Consider the following 25,988-nt stretch of genomic DNA (forward strand, 5'->3'; position numbering starts at 1 on the left):
AACCCCAAGGTTAAAAGCCTCTGAGCAAATTGTTGATGGGGGATATGGATATATTTGTGCATTTTGTAGATTAAAGATTTTTACTCCTTATGGTGTTACCTGTCCTCGCTCTTGTTTGTCCGCAATGGTAAATTTTAAACTATTTGATGGCATAAGATTATATGCTTGCGGTTATTTCAATTGAGTCGAATAGGAATAATTTTGTTTTAAAGATTTCAACTTATGTTTATAGTTCATAGATTGTTATTAGTGAAAACCACTGGCTTATATTTGGAGATTCAGTTGGTTCTGCAAAATGTCAAAAAATGAACAGAAAATAAATGAAGTCCACTGGTGCTTGTACATAGAGCTCCTCTGTCTTTCTTGCTTGATTGATCAATTCCTTTCCTTTCCTTTTAAAAAAAAACTAGTGGTTGGCCTATATTTAGCAGCTAAAGATGTTGAAATAAAAGATAATTACATTAATCATGAATTTTGTTTCTATGGCATGTATAATTTTAAAGACCATAGCTTTTGTTAAGCAGCCTAAATTTTACTCTGAACGTGTTCTGTTTTATTACTAATATTGTCCTATGTGCTTGTGTTATTGGTTTCATGCCATATGTTAGGATTGCATGCACAAATCATATAGAAATTCTCTACCACTTCATACTGTTGGGGTTGAAGAAGATCATGTTGCACTTGAGTGTGATGAATCATCTAGGGCATCGTATGACATTTTGTCCATTGAAGGTAACTTTTGAAAGTTCTGTTTCTGAACTTAAGATCCTATTCCTGTCATGTAGTTTTGTGCATGACTGGTCACTGTTGACTTTAAAGCTAACTTACAGTTACTTGTTTTTAGATGTTTCACCAATTGAAACAGCTAGAGCAAGGTTTTTGGATATTGTTGTGGATCATTTTCTTCGCGATCATGTTGTCGAGGTGCAAGGTTCTCTGGATTCAGATTATAATAATCAATCTGGAGAGGACAAGATGAACAAGCGGAAGTCAAGAGAAACTCAATATGAAGGTGACTCGAGGTTTGTTTTACCCTTGATGTATGTGGCAAATTTATATGAAACCTTAGTACATGATGTGAATATGCGGCTGTCCTCATTGAATGGTATTCGTGAGAAGACTATTGGAGTAGCTCTTGAGGCAGCAGGTGGTTTGTACAGAAGGCTTGCAAAAAAGTTTCCAAGGAAAGGTACTACATTAACTTTCTAGCTTAGGATATTCTATCTTTGGAAATTTATAAATATGTTTGACAACTACAACATTTAGGACCTTGCACCTTCAAAAGAAGGGAATTGGCAACTTCCATTGAAACAAGAACAAGATTTCCAGAGCTAGTGATACAAGAAGAAAAACGTGTACGCTTTGTTGTTGTTAATGGTTTGGCGATAGTTGAAAAGCCAGATACTATTTCAATGGAGGATGCTGAATGGTAAGTTTGAAAATGAATTTGTGTTATCTTTGTTTTATGAATCCACACTTTTCAGAATACAAGTTTACCTTCCACTTGCATATTTAAGTCTGATTTGCATCCCCAAGTTCAGTGACAGTTTAGATTTGATACCGATATTCTTCTTCTTCTTTATTTTAAGATGAATTTTATGAGAATTTCACAAGGTCATATTTTCTTATTGTCTTAACTACTATGGTGGCTAGAGATACTTCATATGGATTGATTGTGGCAGTTGGTGGCTAATGGATATAGTTTTTCTCTTTTATCACAGCTATGATTTTCCAGTGCGTGGCATTCTTTTACACATATTTACACCTTTTGTATCACCTTCCATTTCTTATACTTCAGTTGTATGTCTATGTGTTTTGTTTTGTACTATTTTATCAATTAGTAAAAAATGATCATGCTTCCAACATGATGCATTCATCTAGACAACAATGTAATCAAATACAAAAAGAATAAAAGCGTGCCTCTTATGGGCTTACAACACATTAGAACGTGTGCAACCAAGGACCACTTATGGGTTAAATACAACAATGAAGTACAAGAGCCACTGAGGGGATAGAACATAACAAACACAAGCACAAGAGCCTCTTAGAGGCTAGAACACAACTTAAAAAATATAGGATTTATTGAGAATAAATTGCTTGAGACAAGCATCCCATCTAAGGGGAAGCACCCATATAAATATAGGTGTTGGGATTTCCCAACAACTATAGATATAGCTGTTGGGATCTCCCAGCAACTATAGATATAGCTGTTGGGATCTCCCAATGGCTATATTTGGGCAATGACAATATTGCCCATTACAAGAACAGGAATTTACAAAGCAGAAAAAATAAAGGAAATAAAAAATATATAGACACTAGTGCCCCTAGTGAGGACAACCTATACAGTAAAAAGAATGAAATACCCCTATTGGGTATTACCTATTACATCATATATATATATATATATATATATATATATATATATATATATATATATATATATATATATATATATATATATATTGATGTGGTACCAACTGCGGGTCAGTCCACAATCCAAGATCCAAATGGATCCAACACGTGGAAGCACTAAACAGATAGTCTAAATTTTGTCAGGGTTCAGTCCGGATTCATTTAGACTCGGCTACTCGCCTAATATTTAAATTGTGGCAACACAAAACATGACGATCACATTTGAATAAATAAGGAAGATAAGATATGAAATTTCGAAATTGGGGTCAAAATGAGCAAAATACCCCTAATAACAAGACTATGGCCTTGAAATTAGGGTTTTTAAAAAGATATTTTGATAAAATGCAAATTTTGAAATTTGAATGGAATAAACTCAAACCAAATATGCTATGACATGATTAAAAATATGAAATTAGGGTTAGGGATTTCGAAATTTAGGTCAAATGACCAAATTGCCTCTGATAGCAAGACTATGGCCTTGAAATCAGGGTTTTTAGAAATAGATTTTGGTAAAAACTTAGGTTTTATGCACTAAATGAAATCAAATGAGCACAAAATTAAACCTAAAGCATCCTAATATGATTATGAACATGATTAAATCCTAAAAATATATGCTCATGCACGAAAATCCAATAATATCACAAAAACCGTGATTTTAGCAGTGTTTTTAGATCTTTCAGGAACCCGGTTTTACAATTTGCTTAATTCAGCCATCAAATGGATTCCAAAATCCATAAAAATTGGTACCTGCACTTGTTATAACCTTAATGTCGAATTGGAATCATAAAAATAATTTTTTGATATTAAATTAATCCGAAAATTGCATTAAACCCTAAAATATGCTATTTTTGACCTAATTCACCAACCAGTTCCAATCCAAGACCTGAACCAGGGGTCAAATCTCCATGGAAATTTATGAAATTTTACAGAGACTAATTAGGAAGAAAAACAGAGATTTCCCAATTTACAGATCGGAAAAATCATCTCCGGTTAGGGAGAAACCCTTCCGGCAATCTGAACTAAAATATATCACTCTTAACAGGGATTAAAACAACTATTCCAGATTGAAAATACAGACATAAATAGCAATCCTAAACAAAAATCTCTGAAATTTTAGTGGTGAACAGTAGACAGAAAAATAACAATACTCATTTTTTACAGATCATGAATCGGATCTGTGGTTTGGGATTTATGACTAACACAAGTCTGATTAGGGTTTTTGTAAACCCTAACGAGTTTTAAATTTAAAAACAGATTCTCTGAAAAGGGAAAAATACTAAACAGTGATAAAAAAATCTGAAAATTTCACAGCAGACAGATCTACTCAATGTGAATCCATAGCACTTTACAGATCTAAAATCGGATATAAGATGAGAGAAATATCATCACAGCAAGTTACCTTCTTGATTTTAACCACGATTTTAAAGCTTTAAAAACCCGATTTGATGTCTTATTTTTTTGACAGGGTTCCCGAGGTCCAAAACCTCTGATTTTTCTACAGTAACTCAATAACTCATTCATGCATCACATATAAAAAAATCAGAAATAAACAATGAGAACTTCAATCCGAAATAACATTATCTTTACTGTTCTAAACCTAAAACACACAGAAATTTAAGAAACTTGAAAAACCATGCATTAACTAATGTAAATAAATAAAATAAACCATAAAACAGTAAATAAAACTTATTTCTATGCTATAGAACGTAAAACAAACATGAATAAACCATGAAAATAAAATAAAAACAGGGAATCAATGGCTGGAATTTGATATCACCTTTAAAACATAGATTTAACCCATTAAAAAGGGTAAATCATATATTTTATTGGTTAATAATGTAAAGAATCATATTAAAATCAATTCTAATGGATTAAAACCTCTGTAAATCATCCAAAACAGGGTTAGATCACCTTCTTGGATCGTTCTTGCTGATTCTTGATGGTTCTTGAGGTTGAATCCATGGTTTAATCCATGAAGGTGATGGTGCCAATGACTAAAATTGATTTAAAACATGAAAAAGTATTAAATAAAACTAAAAAATATTAAAAATATTACCTTGGTGCTTGCAGCTGCAATGGAGGAAGGTGGAGGTGCTGGAGAGGAGAGAGAGGCCACAAAAATTTGAGAGGAAAGAGCCCCCCTTTTGGCCCCCCTTAGGTCCCTTTTTATAGTTTTTCAAAAAGTCACTTAATTAGGGTTAATTAAGAGGTTTTTCATTTTTTTAGGACTCTTTCTAATAAATCCACTAAAGGCAACGATTTTTTGTGGTTTTCTAACCCTAAATGAACTCTAATTAAACCTTAATTAACACCTAATTAAACCCTAAAAAGTCCAAATGTGGTACCACCTAGTATGGACCCACATTTGGTTTTTAAAACCTGAATTTAAAACCTTTAAAAACCAATGGTTTAAAACTTAAATAAAATGGATTTTTAAAATTGATTTTGACTCCTCTAAACCTCTAACCTAACTAGGACAATGACTAACCCTAGTTTAGCCCTGACTTACTCGAATATGGCGCCACCCCGAGCGGGCCCTACTTGAGTTTTTTTTTTTTTAAAATGATTTTAAAACTTGAAATTGAGAAAGTTTTCAAAAGATTTTCAAAAGTAAACTTTGAAATTAAAATTTTTGAAATGGCATAGTGTCCTAACTGGGTCAGGACTCCTCTGGATATGGTACCAACTGAGTGGGCCCACATCGAGTTTTGCAAATTTTGAAATAAACACTGAAAATACATTTGAAAAGGGGTTAAAATTAATAATTAAAATTCAAGATTTTTGAAAATAGGGTCTCAAGCGAACTGGAACTCCGGGTTAGAGTCCTGAACTCTTAGGACTCTGAGATTTTAGATTTTAAAAGCCAAATGAAAGAATTTTCAAAAGATTTTATCAAGAAATGATGAAATAAGTCAGAAAACACAGTCAGGGTTAGACTCCTAACTCGACCGAACTCTAAAATAGAGTCCTGAACTAACTGAACTCTGTAAAATGACCTAAATTTTGAAAATAATCGAAAAAGACTAAAAATGGAAGTAAAACAGACTTAAAAACAGACTCCTGACTGGATTAGGACTCTGAGACAGAGTCCTGATCGGACTGAAACTTTCAAAAATTTGAGAAATTTGATGAATAGAGGAATTCAGAAGCGACACCACCTCAATGGGTCTCATCTGTGAATTGAAATCGATTAAAATGTGAATTTGAAATGAATCCAGATTGTTTCCTTGAGAAAATATTTCGAAATATAAAGTCCTGGGGTTGGAAAATGACAGAGTATTGAATAAAAACCCAGGTTTTGAAATTGATTTTGAAATAAAGTTTTAAAATTCAAATCTGGATTGAATGTTTTGAAATAGGAGTGCTGGATCCCGAGAATGAGATGTAATGGCATGCAATGCTATGCAATGCGATGAAATGCTATGCCGAATGCATGCAATGATATGCAATGACACATGAAATGGACAAACACTGGATGAAGGTGAAAATTTGGGGTGTTTACAGATGCCCCTCTTTGCTGCTAAGCCGGTTGAAAGCCGAGCTTAGTGGCAAAGAAAACATACCAAATTTGAACCATAAAAATGCCCCAGTTAGATAAATCTGACTGGGTATGAAGGAATTAATCCAAGTAATGATGATAGATATGAAATGGAGAATAAGAAGAAAATTTTATTTCAAAATGAAGTGAGATTCAGGTTTTGCCCTTAACCTGGATGAGACAGAAAATACCTCGTGTAGAAACGAAGCTCGGGTTTGACCATTAACCTGACCGGGAAATGAAATACCTCATCAAAGTGAAGCTCAGGTTTAACCCTTAACCTGATCGGGCGGAAAATGAAATACCTCATCAAAGGAGGCCCAGGTTTATACCCTTAACCTGATTGGGCAGAAAATGGAATACCTCATCAAATGAGGCCCAGGTTTATACCCTTTAACCTGATTGGGCAGAAAATGGAATACCTCATCAAATGAGGCTCAGGTTTATACCCTTAACCTGATTGGGCAGAAAATGGAATACCTCATCAAAGGAGGCTTAGGTTTGTACCCTTAACCTGATTGGGCTGAAAATGAAATACCTCATCAAATGAGGCCCAGGTTTATACCCTTTAACCTGATTGGGCAGAAAATGGAATACCTCATCAAATGAGGCTCAGGTTTATACCCTTAACCTGATTGGGCAGAAAATGGAATACCTCATCAAACGAGGCTCAGGTTTGTACCCTTAACCTGATTGGGCTGAAAATGAAATACCTCATCAAATGAGGCCCAGGTTTATACCCTTTAACCTGATTGGGCAGAAAATGGAATACCTCATCAAATGAGGCTCAGGTTTATACCCTTAACCTGATTGGGCGGAAAATGGAATACCTCATCAAAGGAGGCTCAGGTTTGTACCCTTAACCTGATTGGGCTGAAAATGAAATACCTCATCAAAGGAGGCTCATGTTTGTACTCTTAACCTGATTGGGCAGAAAATGGACGGAATCCTCGAAAGAAGAGACCGTGATGGAACCTTCGGATTTCCGCACAATGAATCCGATAGGGGTTTTGCAAAAGGAAGGAAATTGGGGTCCCTAAAGTTTGAAAAGGGATTGATTTTGGGCGCCTCATTGCTGAAACTAAATAACTTTTGAAATTGTCTTTTGCTGAAATTGGTGGCTTAACCTCAAAGTCGAAATTGGACTGTCTGTGGTGGGACAGTGGGGACACAGGGAAGTGTGCGAATCTGAGAGCCCGTGCGCTCAGATTATACCAAAGAAGGGAAGGAATCTTGAAAACTTCCGTTATCAAGTCCTAAAAGGGATAACAACTGATGTCAGGATGTGCCAAAGATGAACCTCAAGCTCTCGCTTCATGCTAGGATAGCTAGAAAATATTGTCAAAATGTTGAAAATTATTGTTGATTCAAAATAATTTAAAATGATGCACATTGGTGTGAAAATATTCCTTCTTGTCTACCGAAAGTATTACCTCCGACTGGGCTTAACTCCGTAGAATCAAGATTCAAATTCAAATTGCTTGCGATTGGCTTTCTTTCAAGGAAGCTATCAATTTTCTTGATATGGGCGGAAAAGAAAGTATTCTTGATATTGCGAGAGCTATTGGTGAAAGAATATTGATAAAAGAATTTCATAAAATTAAAGAAGATTCTTGATAGATTTGGCAGTCTGATATCCTGAGATTCTTTTCTCATGATGATCTTTCTGCCCTCTCTTTTTAGCAGATTGGAGCTCTCTTGGATTTTTCGGGAATTACATCATCCTTCATTTTGGAGATGTCCTGACTTTTCTCTCTTTTTTTCCTTGGGAAGGGTACGTCACAAACTCCTTCATCTCAGAGATGTTCCGATCCTTCTTTTCTCTCAGGGATTATCTTGATAGTTATTGGCTCATTGGTTGGGAATCTCTTGATGATGGCTGAAATTAAATATCTTTTAGGGTTTGTCGGTAGGCTCATCACACTCGCCTTCATCTCGACGGTGATCTGAACTTTCCCTGGAAGGATCCGTCACAAACTCCGTCATCTTGGAGATGATCCAAATCTTCTTTGGCCCCGGGGGTCGACTCGCTTAATTCGCCTTCATCTTGACGACAATTGAGAGATCCCTTTTGCAGATATTTAATTGCAGCTTAGGTGGTTGAGGAGATATGAAAATTGAGTGGATTTTTCTGTATCACCCAGGATATTTCGACTGCTTTATTTTTTCAAGAATGGTCTTTAAAAATGTGCCATTGACCGCGATCAATATCAATCACACATGGCTTTGCAACAACATTGAGTTTTCTTTACTGGCCATATTGCGGATTTATTCTTCATCCTTTTGGTTGGCCAATAGAAAGATTTTGAACTTTGAATCCTTTTTCGCGAAAGCTTTGTCCTTTCGGAAGTAATACTGAGGGTATTCTGAGGTAATAATTTTGTGCAATAAAGATTTTTGAAATAAACAAATATTTAATGACAAATTGGCAAAATTTTCTTGAAATCCTTTTGTGAAAGTGAGCATTTGAAGCACAACGCAACACATCCATGACAAAAATTCTCTTCTCCTTTCCCCAAAGGAGAAGATTCAGAAATTAGAATTGGGAATTACTCCTCTCTTCTCTGAAGAGGAGGTGTTTGCAAAACGAACTTTTGAAGAGAAATTAAGCTTTCGTCAAAACTTCCTAACATTAGGCTTCTCTTATGGAAAGGGGGTTGGAATTGGTGAGGTTGGTAAATTGGTCATGAAGGAACGAGTTCATCACAGTCTCCCTGAAAAGAGGGTCCTTCATGATGAAATGGCCAAGTCTGAAATCATGGGGCTACAAGGAAAGCAAGTCTCCGTCGAGTCTCTCCCTATAAAAAGGGTTCCTTGTGTGAAATTTGAAATTTTGTTTTGCAAACGGTTCACAAAGACACGAGTCCCTTCAAACTCTCCCTGAAAAGGGGCTAAGTGAACGAATTGGATAGCATGCCAAAAGAGCGAGCTCCCTCGAACTCTTCCTATAAAAAGGGTCTCTCGCAAGAGAAAATAATTGAAATTGGGTATTGGGTGACCAAAAGGGTCAAATTTTGGAAATTGGAATTTTGAAATTTGATATTTGAAAATTGGAAATTGATTGACCCGAAGGTCGAAATTGTGAATTGGTTTACTGAGAATGACATGGGTTCTGTAGGGATTCGACCTACGAACTATCTATTCCATAGGGATTTAACCTAAGGATCATAGTTTAAGAAGGAATGATTCCAACTTGTGAGCTTTGAATGGACCAGGTGCTAAACTGGGTTTTTTGAGGGAAGATTCGAATCAGAATTCAATTCTTCAAGGAAAGCTAGATGAATTGGATTTTGAAAGAAAATTCAAGTCGGAACTTGGATTTTCTAGACCATCTCTGAAGGAAAAGAAAACTCGAGTCGGAACCCGAATCTTCGAAGGAAAACCAGGTCCATTATGGAAGAAAAAGAAATCCGAGTCGGAACTCGAATCCTGAAGGAAAGGTAAATCAATTTGGAAGGAGAAGAAATTCGAGTCGGAACCCGAATCCCGAAGGAAACTAGATTAACTAGAAGGAAAGAAGATTCGAGTCGGAACTCGGATCATGAAGGAAAACTAGACCGGTTGGCAGGAAAAGAAATTCGAGTCGGAACTCGAATTCCGAAGGAAAACTAGATCAACTAGAAGGAAAGAAGATTCGAGTCGGAACTCGAATCCCAAAGGAAAACTAAACCGGTCAGAAGGAAAAGAAATTCGAGTCGGAACTCGAATTCCTAAAGGAAAACTAGATCAATTAGAAGGAAAGGAAATTCGAGTTGGAACTCGAATCCCAAAGGAAAACTAGGTTAACCAAAAGGAAAGAGGATTCGAGTCGGAACTCGAATCCCGCAGGAAAACTTAAACTAGTGAGGAAGGAAAGGAAATTCGAGTCGGGACTCGAATTCCGAAGGAAAACTAGGTTAACCAGAAGGAAAGAAGATTCGAGTCGGAACTCGAATCCCGAAGGAAAACTAAATTAGTGGACACTGAATTTTAAAGTGTACCAGTGCAAACACCGAATTTTGAAAATGTGCCAATACAAGCATTATGTTTTGAAAAATTACCTAGTACGAATACCGGGTTTTGGAAGATTACCAGTACGAGCGCTGGATTTTGGAAGGTTACCAGTACGAGCACTGGATTTTAAAAGGTTACTAGTACGAGCACTGGACTTTAAAAGACTACCAGTACGAGCACTGAATTTTGGAAGGATACCAGCATGAGCACTGGATTTAAAAAAAAAGTACCCGCACGAATGCTGGGCTTTGAAAAAGTCTGACCAGTGAATACTGAATTTAGAGGGTTCGACCAGTAAAAACCAGATTCAGGAAGTTCGATCAGTAAAACCGGATTTAGGAAGTTCGATCAGTAAAAACCGGATTTAGGAAGTTCGACCAGTAAAAACCGTATTTAGAAAGTTCGACCAGCGAAAACTGGATTCAAGAAGTTCGACCAGTAAAAACCGGATTTAGGAAGTTCGATCAGTAAAAATCGGATTTAGGAAGTTCGATTAGTAAAAACCGGATTTAGGAAGTTCGACCAGTAAAAACCGGATTTAGAAAGTTCGACCAGCGAAAACTGGATTTAGGAAGTTCGACCAGTAAAAACCGGATTTAGAAAGTTCGACCAGCGAAAACTGGATTCAAGAAGTTCGACCAGTAAAAACCGGATTTAGGAAGTTCGACCAGTAAAAACCGGATTTAGGAAGTTTGACTAGTGAAAACTGGATTCAGGAAGTTTGACCAGTGAAAACTGGATTCAGGAAGTTCGACCAGTAAAAACCGGATTTAGAAAGTTCGACCAGCGAAAATTGGATTCAAGAAGTTCGACTAGTAAAAACCGGATTTAGAAAGTTCGACCAGCGAAAATTGGATTCAAGAAGTTCGACCAGTAAAAACCGGATTTAGGAAGTTCGACTAGTAAAAACCGGTTTTAGGAAGTTCGACCAGTAAAAACCGGATTTAGGAAGTTTGACCAGTGAAAACTGGATTCAGGAAGTTCGACCAATGAAAACTGGATTTAAGAAGTTCGACCAGCGAAAACTGGATTTAGGAAGTTCGACCAGCGAAAACTGGATTCAAGAAGTTCGACCAGTAAAAACCGGATTTAGGAAGTTCGATCAGTAAAAACCGGATTTAGGAAGTTCTACCAGTAAAAACCGGTTTTAGGAAGTTTGACCAGTGAAAACTGGATTCAAGAAGTTCGACCAGTGAAAACTGGATTTAAAGAGTTCGACCAGCGAAAACTGGATTTAGGAAGTTCGACCAGTGAAAACTGGATTTAAGAAGTTCGACCAGCGAAAACTGGATTTAGGAAGTTCGACCAGTGAAAATTGGATTTAGGAAGTTCGACCAGTGAAAACTGGATTTAGAAAGTTCGACCAGTGAAAACTGGATTTAAGAAGTTCGACCAGCGAAAACTGGATTCAAGAAAGTTCGCTTCACCCGAAGGTTGACCGGTAAAAATGGTTTTGATAAAAACTCGGCCCGCAGGACGAACTTGAAAAAGGTTGGTGTTTAGAAAGCGCTTGATGATTGTAATGTGAGATTTTCAATCTTTTACCCTCACGCTGACCTAGACAAATGCCACGAGTCTCAGAATTCATCCCTTATCCTAAATGGGTATTGGATTGATGCAAGTTGATGTATGCAAAAATGCAAATGAATGCATGCAAATGCAAAATGATGTAAATGAGTACACGTGTGCAAAATGAGAGATTTGCTTGTACCTGCCTGCATACAGGATGTTTTGAAGACAATTTTTAAAATAATGCCCCAGTGTAATGGGGGAGTAAGATATTGGATGAAAGGATAAATAATTGATATTTGAGGAATGTTCTCTGAAGATAACAGTGGAAAGATTGACGATGTGCTTCTTGATGAATTCGGGAGACACTCTGAAAGAGGTTACTCCTTGTAAAAAGACATTTTGTAAAGAAGGAGAAATACAAAAGATGATGCCAAACTATGAGGAAGATTGATAATTTTATTGATGAAAGAGATGAGACCATGCCATCCATACAAAATGACGAAAGCAAAATGCAAGAATGAAAGAGTGATGGCCTTGTCGCTCTTAAGGGGCTGATGAGCTGGTTGCTTTATTTTCTTCTTTGCCTTCCACAAGGATATTTTTATCGATATAGTCTTGAATAATATTCCTGAGAACGAAGCAGTACTCGGTATCATGCCCCATGGCCCGATGAAACTTGTAGAATTGATCTTTAAATCTTCCCCTAGTGATAGGAGGATCATCGACTCTTGGGAGCTTAATCATCTCTTTGGCCAACATATATTCAAGGATTTCTTCACGCGGTTGATCTAGGGGAGTAAAGTCACGTTTAAAAGTCCAGTTGTCGTGCTTCGACTTTTCTTGAGGTCTCGACCCTTGCTCAAAAGATCGCTGAGGTTGCTTATCATACTGGGGAATCAACTCACCTTTTTGCTCATTTTTGTTGGGGTTTGGTCCACCTGGGCCAGAGCTGTGATCTTTCACATTTCCCTTATAATGGTTCTTGTTGTTGCTGGTAGAGTAGGTAAAATGGGTTTTCTTGTTAGATTCCTGCTGACTGCTGCTTTTGGTGAATATGAAACCTTCATAAGATCCATTTTCCATACTTAACTCAATCCATTCAGCTCGTTCTGTCAGTTCTATGAAGCTCTTCGATGGAGATGTAGAAATCAGTCCCCTCAGGGGTTGCGAGAAGTTGCTCAGGATCAAAGATAGTGCGTGTCCTTCTGCTATTGGCTCATGCATCTTATTGCAAGCGGATCTCCATCTGTGAATGAAATCCCTGGCCTTCTCGTTTTCCTTCTGCCTCAGACTGCAGAGATGACTTAGAGTCGGGAGTGCTTCAACATTGAATAAAAAGCGCTCAATAAACAAATTGACCACTTTATCAAACTCTTTCAGCTCTATGGGATTAATATGCTCTGAATACCATTTTGCTGCAATACCCTCCAGACTGCGAGGGAAACAAAGAAATAAGGCTCGGTTATTCCTCCTGAACTTGGAACACTCTGCAAAGAAAAGGGCGAGGTGTGACTTTGGGTCACCCGAACCATCAAACTTAATGGATTTCTTGGGGAGGTTATCGAGATCATCATCCCCATCTAGTGCATCATAGAAGTCTTCACTTGTAAAGACTCTTTTGCCCTTGTCACGAGCTTGAAGATCCTTAACCATCTTCATCACATCTTTCAGTTGTGACTGCGTAGGGTCATCAACAGACTGATTCTTGGATTTGTAAGCCGACCCCTGGCCTTGAGTCGACCTTTTGAATTCATATTTATTTTCACATTCCTTGTCAGCATCGTCAGCTGATTCTGACTCATCAGATATTTCCTCGTGACGACTCTGCTTTTTGCTGATCTTCATATTCTTGACGGCATGACCCTTATCTTTCTGTTTGGTCTGAATTTGCTCAGTACTGGCCTCAGCTTGCTCTGCCAGCATCTTGGTCATCATTTTTTTGAATATGACGTACATTTGGGGATCGATGCCATCATCCGCCTATTGACCCTGACTCTGGATGGATCGAGGTGAGTCCATCCCTTCTTCTGAAGCTACTGAGTACGCGACGCCTTCAACTGATGTGGTTTTCTTTCTGGATCTTGTATGAACCATTGGGTATCACAATTTTTCTCTTGGATATTGCTGATGCTCTCTGCAGGGCAGAACTGATGGTTAGGCTTCTGAAGGAAATTTGGTTTGGAGGAAAATATTTGTTGAGAATTTTGGTAGACAATTGAAATAATGTCCCATTACTAGGGATTGAGTCGTCGCTGGGATTACGACAATTGTGTTGCTATTCTTTGCAAGATAAACAACTGAAAATATGCCTTGTTACCTAGGCGAGGTCGTCAAACCAAAGTGAAATGTAAAATAAAGGAATTTTATTGAGGGGAAAAACATGATTTTATCAATAATACACTTGACAGAGGGGAGGGGGACAGACAATTTTCCACCACTCCGGATAATCAGAAGATACACGAGGACCAGGAAAAATAGTGAGAGTAACAAAGGAATCCCAGCCATGTCTGGCAGAATGGTATGCTCCGGACCACTGATCTGATGCGAGATCGAATTCTGGCAGAACCCCGGCTGGTGGACGAATCTTTATGCGCTTCTGCCTCTGAGAGAACTGCCTGACACACCGCTCTGGATGATAGTATGCGCAGAAAAACGGGCCAAGTAGTCTGAATCGCTTGCCGTAAGCATAAGTGTATCTGGGAGGTGATTCTTGACGATCAAAGTAGTCCCATACGACCTCTTCCTCTTGAAGGTTGTCGATCAAGAACCGACATCGCGCAACTGGAAGAAGCTTCTCTCCATTGTATCTGAATGAATTGGCTCGGACTGACACATGCCGGAGGAACCAAGACTGCAAGGCATAGGTGCACCCTTCGACTAGAATCGATTCTCCGAGTGCGAAACGAGTCAACCCTCGGTATAGAAAAGCTAGTGCGGCCATAGCTATTGAGAGGTGGCTGGTCTGTCGACTTCCCCATCTCCTCATAAGCTGAACTATTCTGATATCCATGTAATTCCGTCCATCGGGAAAGAAAGCTAATCCCACCGTGCACAGAACCATCGCATGCTGAATTCTTTCTCGAGCTGTCCTGGACAACGAACTGACTTCCACAAATGTCCCATGCTGTCTGTAGATTTCGAGCAGGTCCACATATTCATTTCCATCTTCTTCAATCAGAGGCCAAGACTTGCGTCCCGTCATGCGAGCTAAGGCATCTTTTGGGTCCAGACCCTTGACATTAATCAAAAACTGTTTCTCCAATGGATCTCCAGGCTGACCGGCTGGCTCGGGCAATCCCATAATCTCTGAGAATTCATCCATCAGTACTGTCATCTCGCCCCACGGGAACCAGAAGGTAGAAGTGCTCGGATTCCACCGCTCTGCTAGTGCATGGATCAAGTTGCCGTTGACTGTCTGCTTTCCCACTGCGGACGCCAGTTCCAATCCACACTCGTCCAGATGGTCCGGAAACATACGAGAGAAGTTCTTGAACCATGAATAATACCACCGGGGAAAGAAGGATCCGGTGCTGAGGACTCGATGTTCGGGAAGACTTTGTCGCACCTCGTAGGAGATGTGACTCTCAGGGAAGACTGAATCAAGCTGACTGGATGCCATCGGACTGGAAGACATGGAAAATTGGAATAAGACTTTGAAAATACAGGAATTTTGAGAAAAATGCAGGCAGGATAAAAATAAAGCAGGAAATTCGAGATCCAGAAGACATGAAAGATGGGAAATCACCTGGAGTTTTGAGGAAATTAAGGGAAATTTGGAAAATCGTCCAGGGTTTGATGAAAAATGGAAAATGAAGTATTTGAAAAATCGTCCAAGGTTTAAAACATGGACAGTACATGGACATAGATTGGGGAATTTTGAGAAAATCGTCCAGTATTTTAGAAAATTGGGAAAATATGGAAAATAAAAAGGAAATAACACATTCAATCACATTCTGCATAAACAAGTATGCACATACAACATTCCCTAAAAGCTGACTCTAGATGCACAAATTTTGAAATAGCTGTAGGACCTTAATCCTAACTCTAAGGTTCAGATCAACTGTATCCAATCCAGTTATGCCTATATACTCAAGCCAAGGCTCGATGTACGTGGCATAAAATCAATTTCTCTGGTTCTAGGTTCAAGTTTTCCAACATCCTTGAGCACCTGCCGATATACGTTGGACTATGGCCCTTGGTACGTGGCAGGGGGGTTTTCACCCAAATAGGTGGCCCAGTTGTGAGGCTCTGTCCCAAACTATGGTTCTGGAAGAGAGCCCAACAACGTGAAGACCGGGACAATATAGGTAGGGTGATTTTTGAAATATGAGCACATGCAAGAAAACAGAGGGCTCTAAGTCCTAAAGAGATAGAATTTTGAAATATTTGAAGAATCAAACATTGTTTTCATACAATTCCTAAATTGAGGAGTGTTGTATTAGACCTAAGTCTATGTGAGCATGAATAATTCTCCTTCATATGGTCCTACCAAACCATACCTAGTCTATATGCATTCCATGTCAACTGGGTTCAAGTCTAGGCTCCTAGGTTCACATGATATCATAAAGCAAAGCTGACATTCCATGAAAATCGATTTTGACAATTTGAACTAAGTAGAGCATTAGATTGATCAGGCAAAGACAGGTCCCATCACGGTCGCCAAACCTGTTATCATCGCAAAATTTTACTTTTGCGAATCAAACTGACCTTTGAAAAAGATTTTGAAAATAACTCGCCTCCGTTTTTAAAATGCGGGAAAATTCCGAAGAATGGGACTCGCCTGTCGGTACGAGGTTCAACCGTTCCTGCCACCTTTAACAGGGGTAATTGAACCAAGGATCAATCTTATGCTCTACTCTATTCAACTTGTCTAAATCATATTCTAATTTCTAAATGCACATAGAATCAGGCATGTGCTATGAATTTTCAGAAAATGCACATTTGAAAATATGATGTTTGCTTTGAATGATTGAAATATTTAGAATAGGTATCACATGGAAAATCGTGAATGGGGATTTGAAATGTACTTCTGAGAAAAATAAAATCGATTTTGAGAAATCCTTGACATTTGGTGAAAATCGATTCTGAGAGACTTGGTTTCTCTGAATTCAAACTTTGAAATTGAAATTCTAACTTAGAAAATTTGAATTTGGAACTTGGGAAATACTTGAAATATTCTTTGAAATTCAATGCTTTTGGGAAAATCGATTTTGCTATAAGACTTAGGAGGTTTTGAGAAATTCAATTCCCTTTGACTTACAATTTGAATTGGAATTGGCAAATGCATGAAATGAATGAATATGATTTTGAGGATTTGAGAAATACTTTTTGTATTTTTGAGAAATGCAGTGCATTTTGAAGTTAGCCTAAGAGTGTAGGCTGAATGTGGCTAATGTGAAGATCATAAATCTGGGTATCATTCATATTCTGACTATGACCATAAATACGAATTCCACCAAGTTTATAAACTTCATAAAAGCTAGTGCATGTGCCATTCGTGTAGACCATGGTGAATTTGTAAGAATATGCATGAATCATCATCCACCACACATTAACATTATTAAAAAAAATATAAGCTATATGCAATGCAACCTAAGCTAAGCAGAAAATGTAAATTCTTATTCCAAAGTTTAATTACAAGTTACATCACTATTGAAATTTAAATACATGAAAAAATAAAGTCTTCAATGTACCTGCAAAACTAGAAAACTTTGTTAATGAAAATATGTTGGCTTTTCTAGATTTATCCAACAATATCAGGAAATTGTTGGATTTTGCTAGATATAAGCCTTTTCCTTGATTCCCTTAAATAAAAATGATAAAGTATGAAATAAAATTGAATAAATAAGGAAGATAAGATATGAAATTTCGAAATTGGGGTCAAAATGAGCAAAATACCCCTAATAACAAGACTATGACATTGAAATTAGGGTTTTTAAAAAGATATTTTGATAAAATGCAAATTTTGAAATTTGAATGGAATAAACTCAAACCAAATATGCTATGACATGATTAAAAATATGAAATTAGGGTTAGGGATTTCGAAATTTAGGTCAAATGACCAAATTGCCCCTGATAGCAAGACTATGGCCTTGAAATCAGGGTTTTTAGAAATAGATTTTGGTAAAAACTTAGGTTTTATGCACTAAATGAAATCAAATGAGCACAAAATTAAACCTAAAGCATCCTAATATGATTATGAACATGATTAAATCCTAAAAATATATGCTCATGCACGAAAATCCAATAATATCACAAAAACCGTGATTTTAGCAGTGTTTTTGGATCTTTCAGGAACCCAGTTTTACAATTTGCTTAATTCAGCCATCAAATGGATTCCAAAATCCATAAAAATTGGTACCTGCACTTGTTATAACCTTAATATCGAATTGGAATCATAAAAATAATTTTTTGATATTAAATTAATCCGAAAATTGCATTAAATTCTAAAATATGCTATTTTTGACCTAATTCACCAACCAGTTCCAATCCAAGACCTGAACCAGGGGTCAAATCTCCATGGAAATTTATGAAATTTTACAGAGACTAATTAGGAAGAAAAACAGAGATTTCCCAATTTACAGATCGGAAAAATCATCTCCGGTTAGGGAGAAACCCTTCCGGCAATCTGAACTAAAATATATCACTCTTAACAGGGATTAAAACAACTATTCCAGATTGAAAATACAGACATAAATAGCAATCCTAAACAAAAATCTCTGAAATTTTAGTGGTGAACAGTAGACAGAAAAATAACAATACTCATTTTTTACAGATCATGAATCGGATCTGTGGTTTGGGATTTATGACTAACACAAGTCTGATTAGGGTTTTTGTAAACCCTAACGAGTTTTAAATTTAAAAACAGATTCTCTGAAAAGGGAAAAATACTAAACAGTGATAAAAAAATCTGAAAATTTCACAGCAGACAGATCTACTCAATGTGAATCCATAGCACTTTACAGATCTAAAATCGGATATAAGATGAGAGAAATATCATCACAGCAAGTTACCTTCTTGATTTTAACCACGATTTTAAAGCTTTAAAAACCCGATTTGATGTCTTATTTTTTTGACAGGGTTCCCGAGGTCCAAAACCTCTGATTTTTCTACAGTAACTCAATAACTCATTCATGCATCACATATAAAAAAATCAGAAATAAACAATGAGAACTTCAATCCGAAATAACATTATCTTTACTGTTCTAAACCTAAAACACACAGAAATTTAAGAAACTTGAAAAACCATGCATTAACTAATGTAAATAAATAAAATAAACCATAAAACAGTAAATAAAACTTATTTCTATGCTATAGAACGTAAAACAAACATGAATAAACCATGAAAATAAAATAAAAACAGGGAATCAATGGCTGGAATTTGATATCACCTTTAAAACATAGATTTAACCCATTAAAAAGGGTAAATCATATATTTTATTGGTTAATAATGTAAAGAATCATATTAAAATCAATTCTAATGGATTAAAACCTCTGTAAATCATCCAAAACAGGGTTAGATCACCTTCTTGGATCGTTCTTGCTGATTCTTGATGGTTCTTGAGGTTGAATCCATGGTTTAATCCATGAAGGTGATGGTGCCAATGACTAAAATTGATTTAAAACATGAAAAAGTATTAAATAAAACTAAAAAATATTAAAAATATTACCTTGGTGCTTGCAGCTGCAATGGAGGAAGGTGGAGGTGCTGGAGAGGAGAGAGAGGCCACGAAAATTTGAGAGAAAAGAGCCCCCCTTTTGGCCCCCCTTAGGTCCCTTTTTATAGTTTTTCAAAAAGTCACTTAATTAGGGTTAATTAAGAGGTTTTTCATTTTTTTAGGACTCTTTCTAATAAATCCACTAAAGGCAACGATTTTTTGTGGTTTTCTAACCCTAAATGAACTCTAATTAAACCTTAATTAACACCTAATTAAACCCTAAAAAGTCCAAATGTGGTACCACCTAGTATGGACCCACATTTGGTTTTTAAAATCTGAATTTAAAACCTTTAAAAACCAATGGTTTAAAACTTAAATAAAATGGATTTTTAAAATTGATTTTGACTCCTCTAAACCTCTAACCTAACTAGGACAATGACTAACTCTAGTTTAGCCCTGACTTACTCGAATATGGCGCCACCCCGAGTGGGCCCTACTTGAGTTTTAAAAAAAAAAATTTATTTTAAAACTTGAAATTGAGAAAGTTTTCAAAAGTAAACTTTGAAATTAAAATTTTTGAAATGGCATAGGGTCCTAACTGGGTCAGGACTCCTCTGGATATGGTACCAACTGAGTGGGCCCACATCGACTTTTGCAAATTTTGAAATAAACACTGAAAATACCTTTGAAAAGGGGTTAAAATTAATAATTAAAATTCAAGATTTTTGAAAATAGGGTCTCAAGCGAACTGGAACTCCGGGTTAGAGTCCTGAACTCTTAGGACTCTGAGATTTTAGATTTTAAAAGCCAAATGAAAGAATTTTCAAAAGATTTTATCAAGAAATGATGAAATAAGTCAGAAAACACAGTCAGGGTTAGACTCCTAACTCGACCGAACTCTAAAATAGAGTCCTGAACTAACTGGACTCTGTAAAATGACCTAAATGTTGAAAATAATCGAAAAAGACTAAAAATGGAAGTAAAACAGACTTAAAAACAGACTCCTGACTGGATTAGGACTCTGAGACAGAGTCCTGATCGGACTGAAACTTTCAAAAATTTGAGAAATTTGATGAATAGAGGAATTCAGAAGCGACACCACCTTAATGGGTCTCATCTGTGAATTGAAATCGATTAAAATGTGAATTTGAAATGAATCCAGATTGTTTCCTTGAGAAAATATTTCGAAATATAAAGTCCTGGGGTTGGAAAATGACAGAGTATTGAATAAAAACCCAGGTTTTGAAATTGATTTTGAAATAAAGCTTTAAAATTCAAATCTGGATTGAATGTTTTGAAATAGGAGTGCTGGATCCCGAGAATGAGATGTAATGGCATGCAATGCTATGCAATGCGATGAAATGATATGCCGAATGCATGCAATGACACATGAAATGGACAAACACTGGATGAGGGTGAAAATTTGGGGTGTTTACAGCATGATAAAGGTTTGCATATATGGATGTGCATTTAGAAAGCATGTAGTTTATTTCCTATATGACATGTTGGATATGAATGCATGCATGTTAACATGTTATGGCAAAGTTTATTTTGGTACAGGTGCATATATGATATGAATGTATGCTGCCCTAAAATTCAATTTCTAGATCCGGGTTATGTTCATGTGTGTGGATGTTAACATATGTTATGAATGAACAGTTTCATGTGCCTACATTTATGGAACATGTTTAATTATCGTGCATTTATGAATTGGTTTCAAGTGCATGTGCATACGTGAAATCGATGTGTTTGACATGTACAATCCTACATAAATGTTCTCATGTACTTATGAATCATGAATGAATGCATGTGTTAAGTGATTTCATGAAAGCACTTGCACATGGATGGTAGACACATGCATATGATTGTGGTACCTCATGCACATTGTTAAATGGGTATGAATGTGCATTTGGGAACATGTTGGTATCATTGCATGTATTGCATCTTGTTATGATTTTTGCATATGGTGCATCGATGATCCAAGCGAATCATCATAGGCCTGGAGAGCCTCGAGCACTAGATGCTCTTTCTTTATTTACTTTTAAATGCATCGCAAAAATCACATCTATTTTTATTGCACTGTATTATACTGTTCTATGTGTTTCCATGAGCGGGAGTCTCGTGATGGTTCTCGTAGGGGTAGATGCGAGCTTTTGTCTTTGCTTTGCATGCTGAATTGCAAAACTCAATAATTGACTCTTAATAAAAAGATAATGAATAAGAACAATGTAATATATATTCTGGGATCTCCCATCGGAAGAATGAGAATCTTAGAGATTCGGTCTTGGGGAGACTACGACGATACAAAAACTTCGTGTGCTTTACTTTTTCCCCTGAACCCGATATTGAGGTTCTTTTTCCTGACCACGGTTTTAAGGAGAGTTTGTCACTTTGCCTGGGGGTGGTGTGTAGACACAACTATTGTTTTGGTATACCAAGAAAGTGGCGCCAGTGGATGCTGATTTTCATGGTGTTTTCGATATTGGATGCTGATTTTCAATGTTCCGATGGATGGTGCTGATTCCTGATATCGGTCGAGGGCTAAGTTTGGAATCCAGTAGTAAAATACAACTTGTGTGTTAAGCTACCTTAGGAACCTAAATTAACCTCGAGAATTTTAGCCGTTTGGTGTATCCGCAGGCAACAGTAGTTAATTAAAAAGAGGAACTTAAAGTGTATGCATTTAATAGGGCATGCATATGGAAAAATAAAACTTTAATGAAAGATAATAAAGAATTCATGCATTGCACATAAATCATGCATAATCATGCTATGCAGAATCTGCATATTTTACCTGTTTTCTTAATCGTTACATGATGGTGAATGCATGAGGCTTAATTTCTAATGCATGCTAAATGTCCTGCTTACTTAAATTATGATCAATGCTACTATTTAATGATTCTTCATGCTTAAAAATTATTCTCTGTTGCATGAATGCTTAATTGAAATTATGAAGTTGTCATAATTGCTTTCTTCTAAATGATTTCATGAAATCTTATTTGTATTCGTTATGCTCACTTGTTTCATTAGAAGTACCTGTTCTCAGGATTTCAGTTCTTACACCCTACTTCTATGGTTTTTCGCAGTTGTAGGTGATCAGTGAAACGACTGGCTTCTAGAGGAGTCACGAGTGTCATGTTCTTGCTAAACAGTTCACAGAGGGACAATGTGGCTCAGTCTTTTTTCTTATTTACTTTTATGTTATTAAAATAACTCTGATATGTCTTTTGCAATTATTGTTGGATACTCTTTCTTTCATGTGTAATAAATAATGGGTTGCTATAGGTTGGGATGATAAGTATAAGTTCTACTATGGTTGGTTGTTTTATCCAATTGGGAGTGGAACTGTAAAGGCCTCGGGTTTCTGAGAAGATTTTCGCAATGGTTTAAAAAAAAAATCCGCATTTTCAAAGGGTATGAGTTGGGGTCATTACAGTCTCTCTCGCCCACTTTCCAAATTTTTTAAAATTCTCTCTTTTGTTGACTTTTCAATTCCTTCCTAAAGAAGTCTTTCTTCTTTTAAATAAATCTTTTTTATTCTTAACTCTTAGCAATTTAGGGACTCTTTTTAGGGAGTCCATTTAGCTAACCAAAACTGAAATTCTGAATTAATTTTAATTTAAAAATTAATTAATTAATTATTAATAATTAAATATCCAATTGGGCAAGCGTATGGTTTGCCAGGCCCAGCCAACCTAGTTCGGCTGGGTAGGTGCAGGGGTGAGTTCGGCTGAGTGTGTAAATAAAAAAAAAAAAAAAAATAAGACCCAATGAATGCTGGACGGATCTCGATAAAAAGGAGCCATATGTTTATATATAGTGATCAAGTGCATCCAGACTTTGCCTACTTTTGAATGTCCAGATTTTATGTGTGTGACCAAAAAGTGCATATAATTTCAGATTCATTGCTTTTTTGCATATTGAGGTTTACTTATTATGTTCGGGCTTACATGTATAACTAAATTTGTATGTCCAAATGCATAATTCAAACTTATGTGTTTTTATGTATAGATCTACTGTTTTATTCAGTCATTATGTGTTCAGATTCATATATGTTAAATGCCCAAAGATACGTGCAGATTTTCACATGTAAAATGCCCATATTAATTCCAGATTTGTGCATGTTATAAGTTTGAGTTTTATGCATGTAGAAAAATGAAATTATACATGCTTTAGATGCAGATTTTTATGACTGCACTTATACAGAATTTGTATGGTTATTTCCGGACTGTTATACAGGCTTTCATGGAATTAATTAAGTTTGTTTTGGCGCCTACCAATGCTGTCCCGAGTGCGGGCAGCATGGGTTGGACCCGGTGGGTACGTGTATTGTACCCCGAGCTCGCCTAAAAAGCTAAAAGAATTATGGTTGATGCATGATTATGATATTTTTAAGATAATGTTACTTATATATGTATGTAGTGGGCATGTGCAAATCCTAAAATTTATATTGTTATGCTTATGCATATTCGCATGAATGTTCATATATTGAGCATGAGATGATTGATAAAAAGAAACATGTATTTTGTATAATCATGTGAACACATGCATGTGAAAGTTGTTATTCATGTACATTTTTGTTTAGTATGTATGAATATGCATTCAAAAGCATGTTAAAGGAATTCTTAAGTGGCATGCTTATGATGGTTTTTGCATTAGATGCATCGATGGTCAAAAGATGGATCATTGTAGGCCGTGTGAGCCTTGAGCATGTGTTGCTCCATGTTTATTTTTTCTTATGCATTACAAAAATCCACTTAATGTTTATTGAATTAATTGCACTGTTTCATGTTACCACGGACTGTGGTCTCGTGATGAGTTTTGCATGTTGATTTGCAAAATAAAGAATTGAAATAAATCATTCTTTTAATAAAAAGATAAAAAGAAGAGAACAGTGTAATTCACGTTTTTTCTTGATGTCTCTTCTTTAGTGCGAGAATTCTGGACTGCGGTTTTGGAGAATCATGAGGATACTAAAACTCCGTGTGCGTTTTGTGCTCTTAAACCCAACTAGGTGGTTCACCTCTCGGACACGGTTTTAGGGAGTTTCCACCACTTTGCCTTGGGGTGGTGTGTAGATACAATTGTTATTATTGGTATACCAAGAAAATGACATTAGTGGATGTTAATTTCCCTAATGTCTCGGCATTAAATGTTGATTTCTAATGTTCTGATGGATGGTGTTAATTCCTGATATAGGTCGAGGGCTAAGTGTGAAATAAAATATAAATTATATGCTAAGTTACAACTAGGAACCTAACTTGACCTCGAGAATTGTATACCCGTTTTGAGTATCCGCGGGCAATGATAATAAAAAGAACAAAAAAAATTGGGTGCATTTAGTAAAGACATGCATATAAAAGAAAACTTTGGTAAAAGATAATAAATTATTCATGCATATTGCTGCTATGCATATTTACTTGCTTTCTTACTTGTGTTATATTAAGGGTTGCATGATCATTGTTTCCTAATGCATGATACTTGTTTTCTATTGTTTAATAGTTATTCCTTATTGTTCCCTATTACATGAATGATTATTTGAATAATGATTTCATTGAAATCGTATCTCTCTGAAATGTTGCATGAATCTTGTTTATGTTCTTTTTACTTGTTTGATTCATTAGAAGGACTTGTACACAAGATCTATGATTTTAATACACTTATTTTTATGTTTTTTACAGCTTATGAGACCCCGTGAGGGAACTTGCTACTACGAGGAACTATGAGAGCTGTAGACTTTTTGACAGATTTTCTTAGGGACAGAGTGGCTCCACCTTTTGATTTATTTATATTCACTTGCATACTGTTCTCAGATTATATGATTTTTATTAATGAAGTTGGTTTGGTTTCATTGATGGTAATGTAAGATTCCTTGTGGTTGTGGATTGGTTAGGACTGCAAAGGTCTCGGGTCTTTGGGAATGTTTTTGAAAATGTTTTAAAAAAGAAAAAAAAATCACTTTTTAACGGGTATGAGTTGGGGTCGTTACACCCATCCATAAAATTTTGAAATTGATATTGAGTTTTAACTATTTTAATGGATTCAAATAAGGGGTATTTTTCTTATTCATATATAATATCTTCAGTAAATGGAAAATAAAATCGGGACATGGAAATAAACTGAAGGATCAAGTCTTGGTTTTAGTACCATGTCACAGAATCCGAGACAATCTAAAGATCCAATAAAACATAAATACTTTGCTAACAAAAAGCAAATACATTACATAATATATCTATCAAAGGTGAACAAAACAACATAGTAAAAAACAAGAAATAAAAAATAAATAATTTTATTAAGCTTGAAATATTTTCATAATATTTACGAAGGAAACCTCCCTACAAACACTCATAAACAAATAGATATTTACACCCATCACCCTCTCACCTAGACAACAAAAGAAGAAGCAATATATAAAGGACATCTAACAATTAGTTTGATTAGAGAAAGTCCCAATGACTAGTTGGTCATTAAAAAATGTCCAAAAAACAGAAAAAAAGCTGTTTAGTCATCTTAATAATGATAAAAATAAATAAAAAACCTAATCTAACGTAAAGAATACATTAAGTATACTTAACCTAAACCTAATAGGTATACTTTATGTATACCTGGTCTAGAGATCAAATATACAAAAAGGTTTACCTTTAGTATACCTTGAATACAAATGAATAAATGCAAGAGAGGAAATACCTACAAGTATATTATAGTATAATTAGTCAAGTGCAAGACAAATACACAAAATTACATTATTACATCTCTTAAAGTGACCACAACCTGCAACCCATGGTTTTGGTAACTATTATGAACAGTTGAGGGGGATTTTATAGCTGGACATTATGCATGCTTTTGTATTATGATTGCTGCATATTAATTTAATG

General features: G+C 36.1%; 1 protein-coding gene across 4 annotated transcripts in view; it reads left to right on the top strand.

Annotated features, from left to right (window-relative positions):
* LOC149842470 (PPR containing protein) overlaps window positions 1-25,988 on the top strand; it is a 51,930-nt gene that overhangs the window by 14,347 nt on the left and 11,595 nt on the right. For all 4 annotated transcript variants that reach the window (XM_089999199.1, XM_089999201.1, XM_089999200.1 and 1 more), the window contains exons 2-4: window positions 609-732; window positions 845-1,189; window positions 1,267-1,429. In XM_089999199.1, coding sequence (XP_089855325.1) covers window positions 609-732; window positions 845-1,189; window positions 1,267-1,429 — 632 coding nt within the window. The remainder of the gene's footprint in view (window positions 1-608; window positions 733-844; window positions 1,190-1,266; window positions 1,430-25,988) is intronic.

Source organism: Nuphar pumila, chromosome 3 (assembly GCF_984573655.1).
Source record: "Nuphar pumila chromosome 3, dmNupPumi1.hap1.1, whole genome shotgun sequence".
Taxonomy (NCBI): Eukaryota; Viridiplantae; Streptophyta; class Magnoliopsida; order Nymphaeales; family Nymphaeaceae; genus Nuphar; species Nuphar pumila.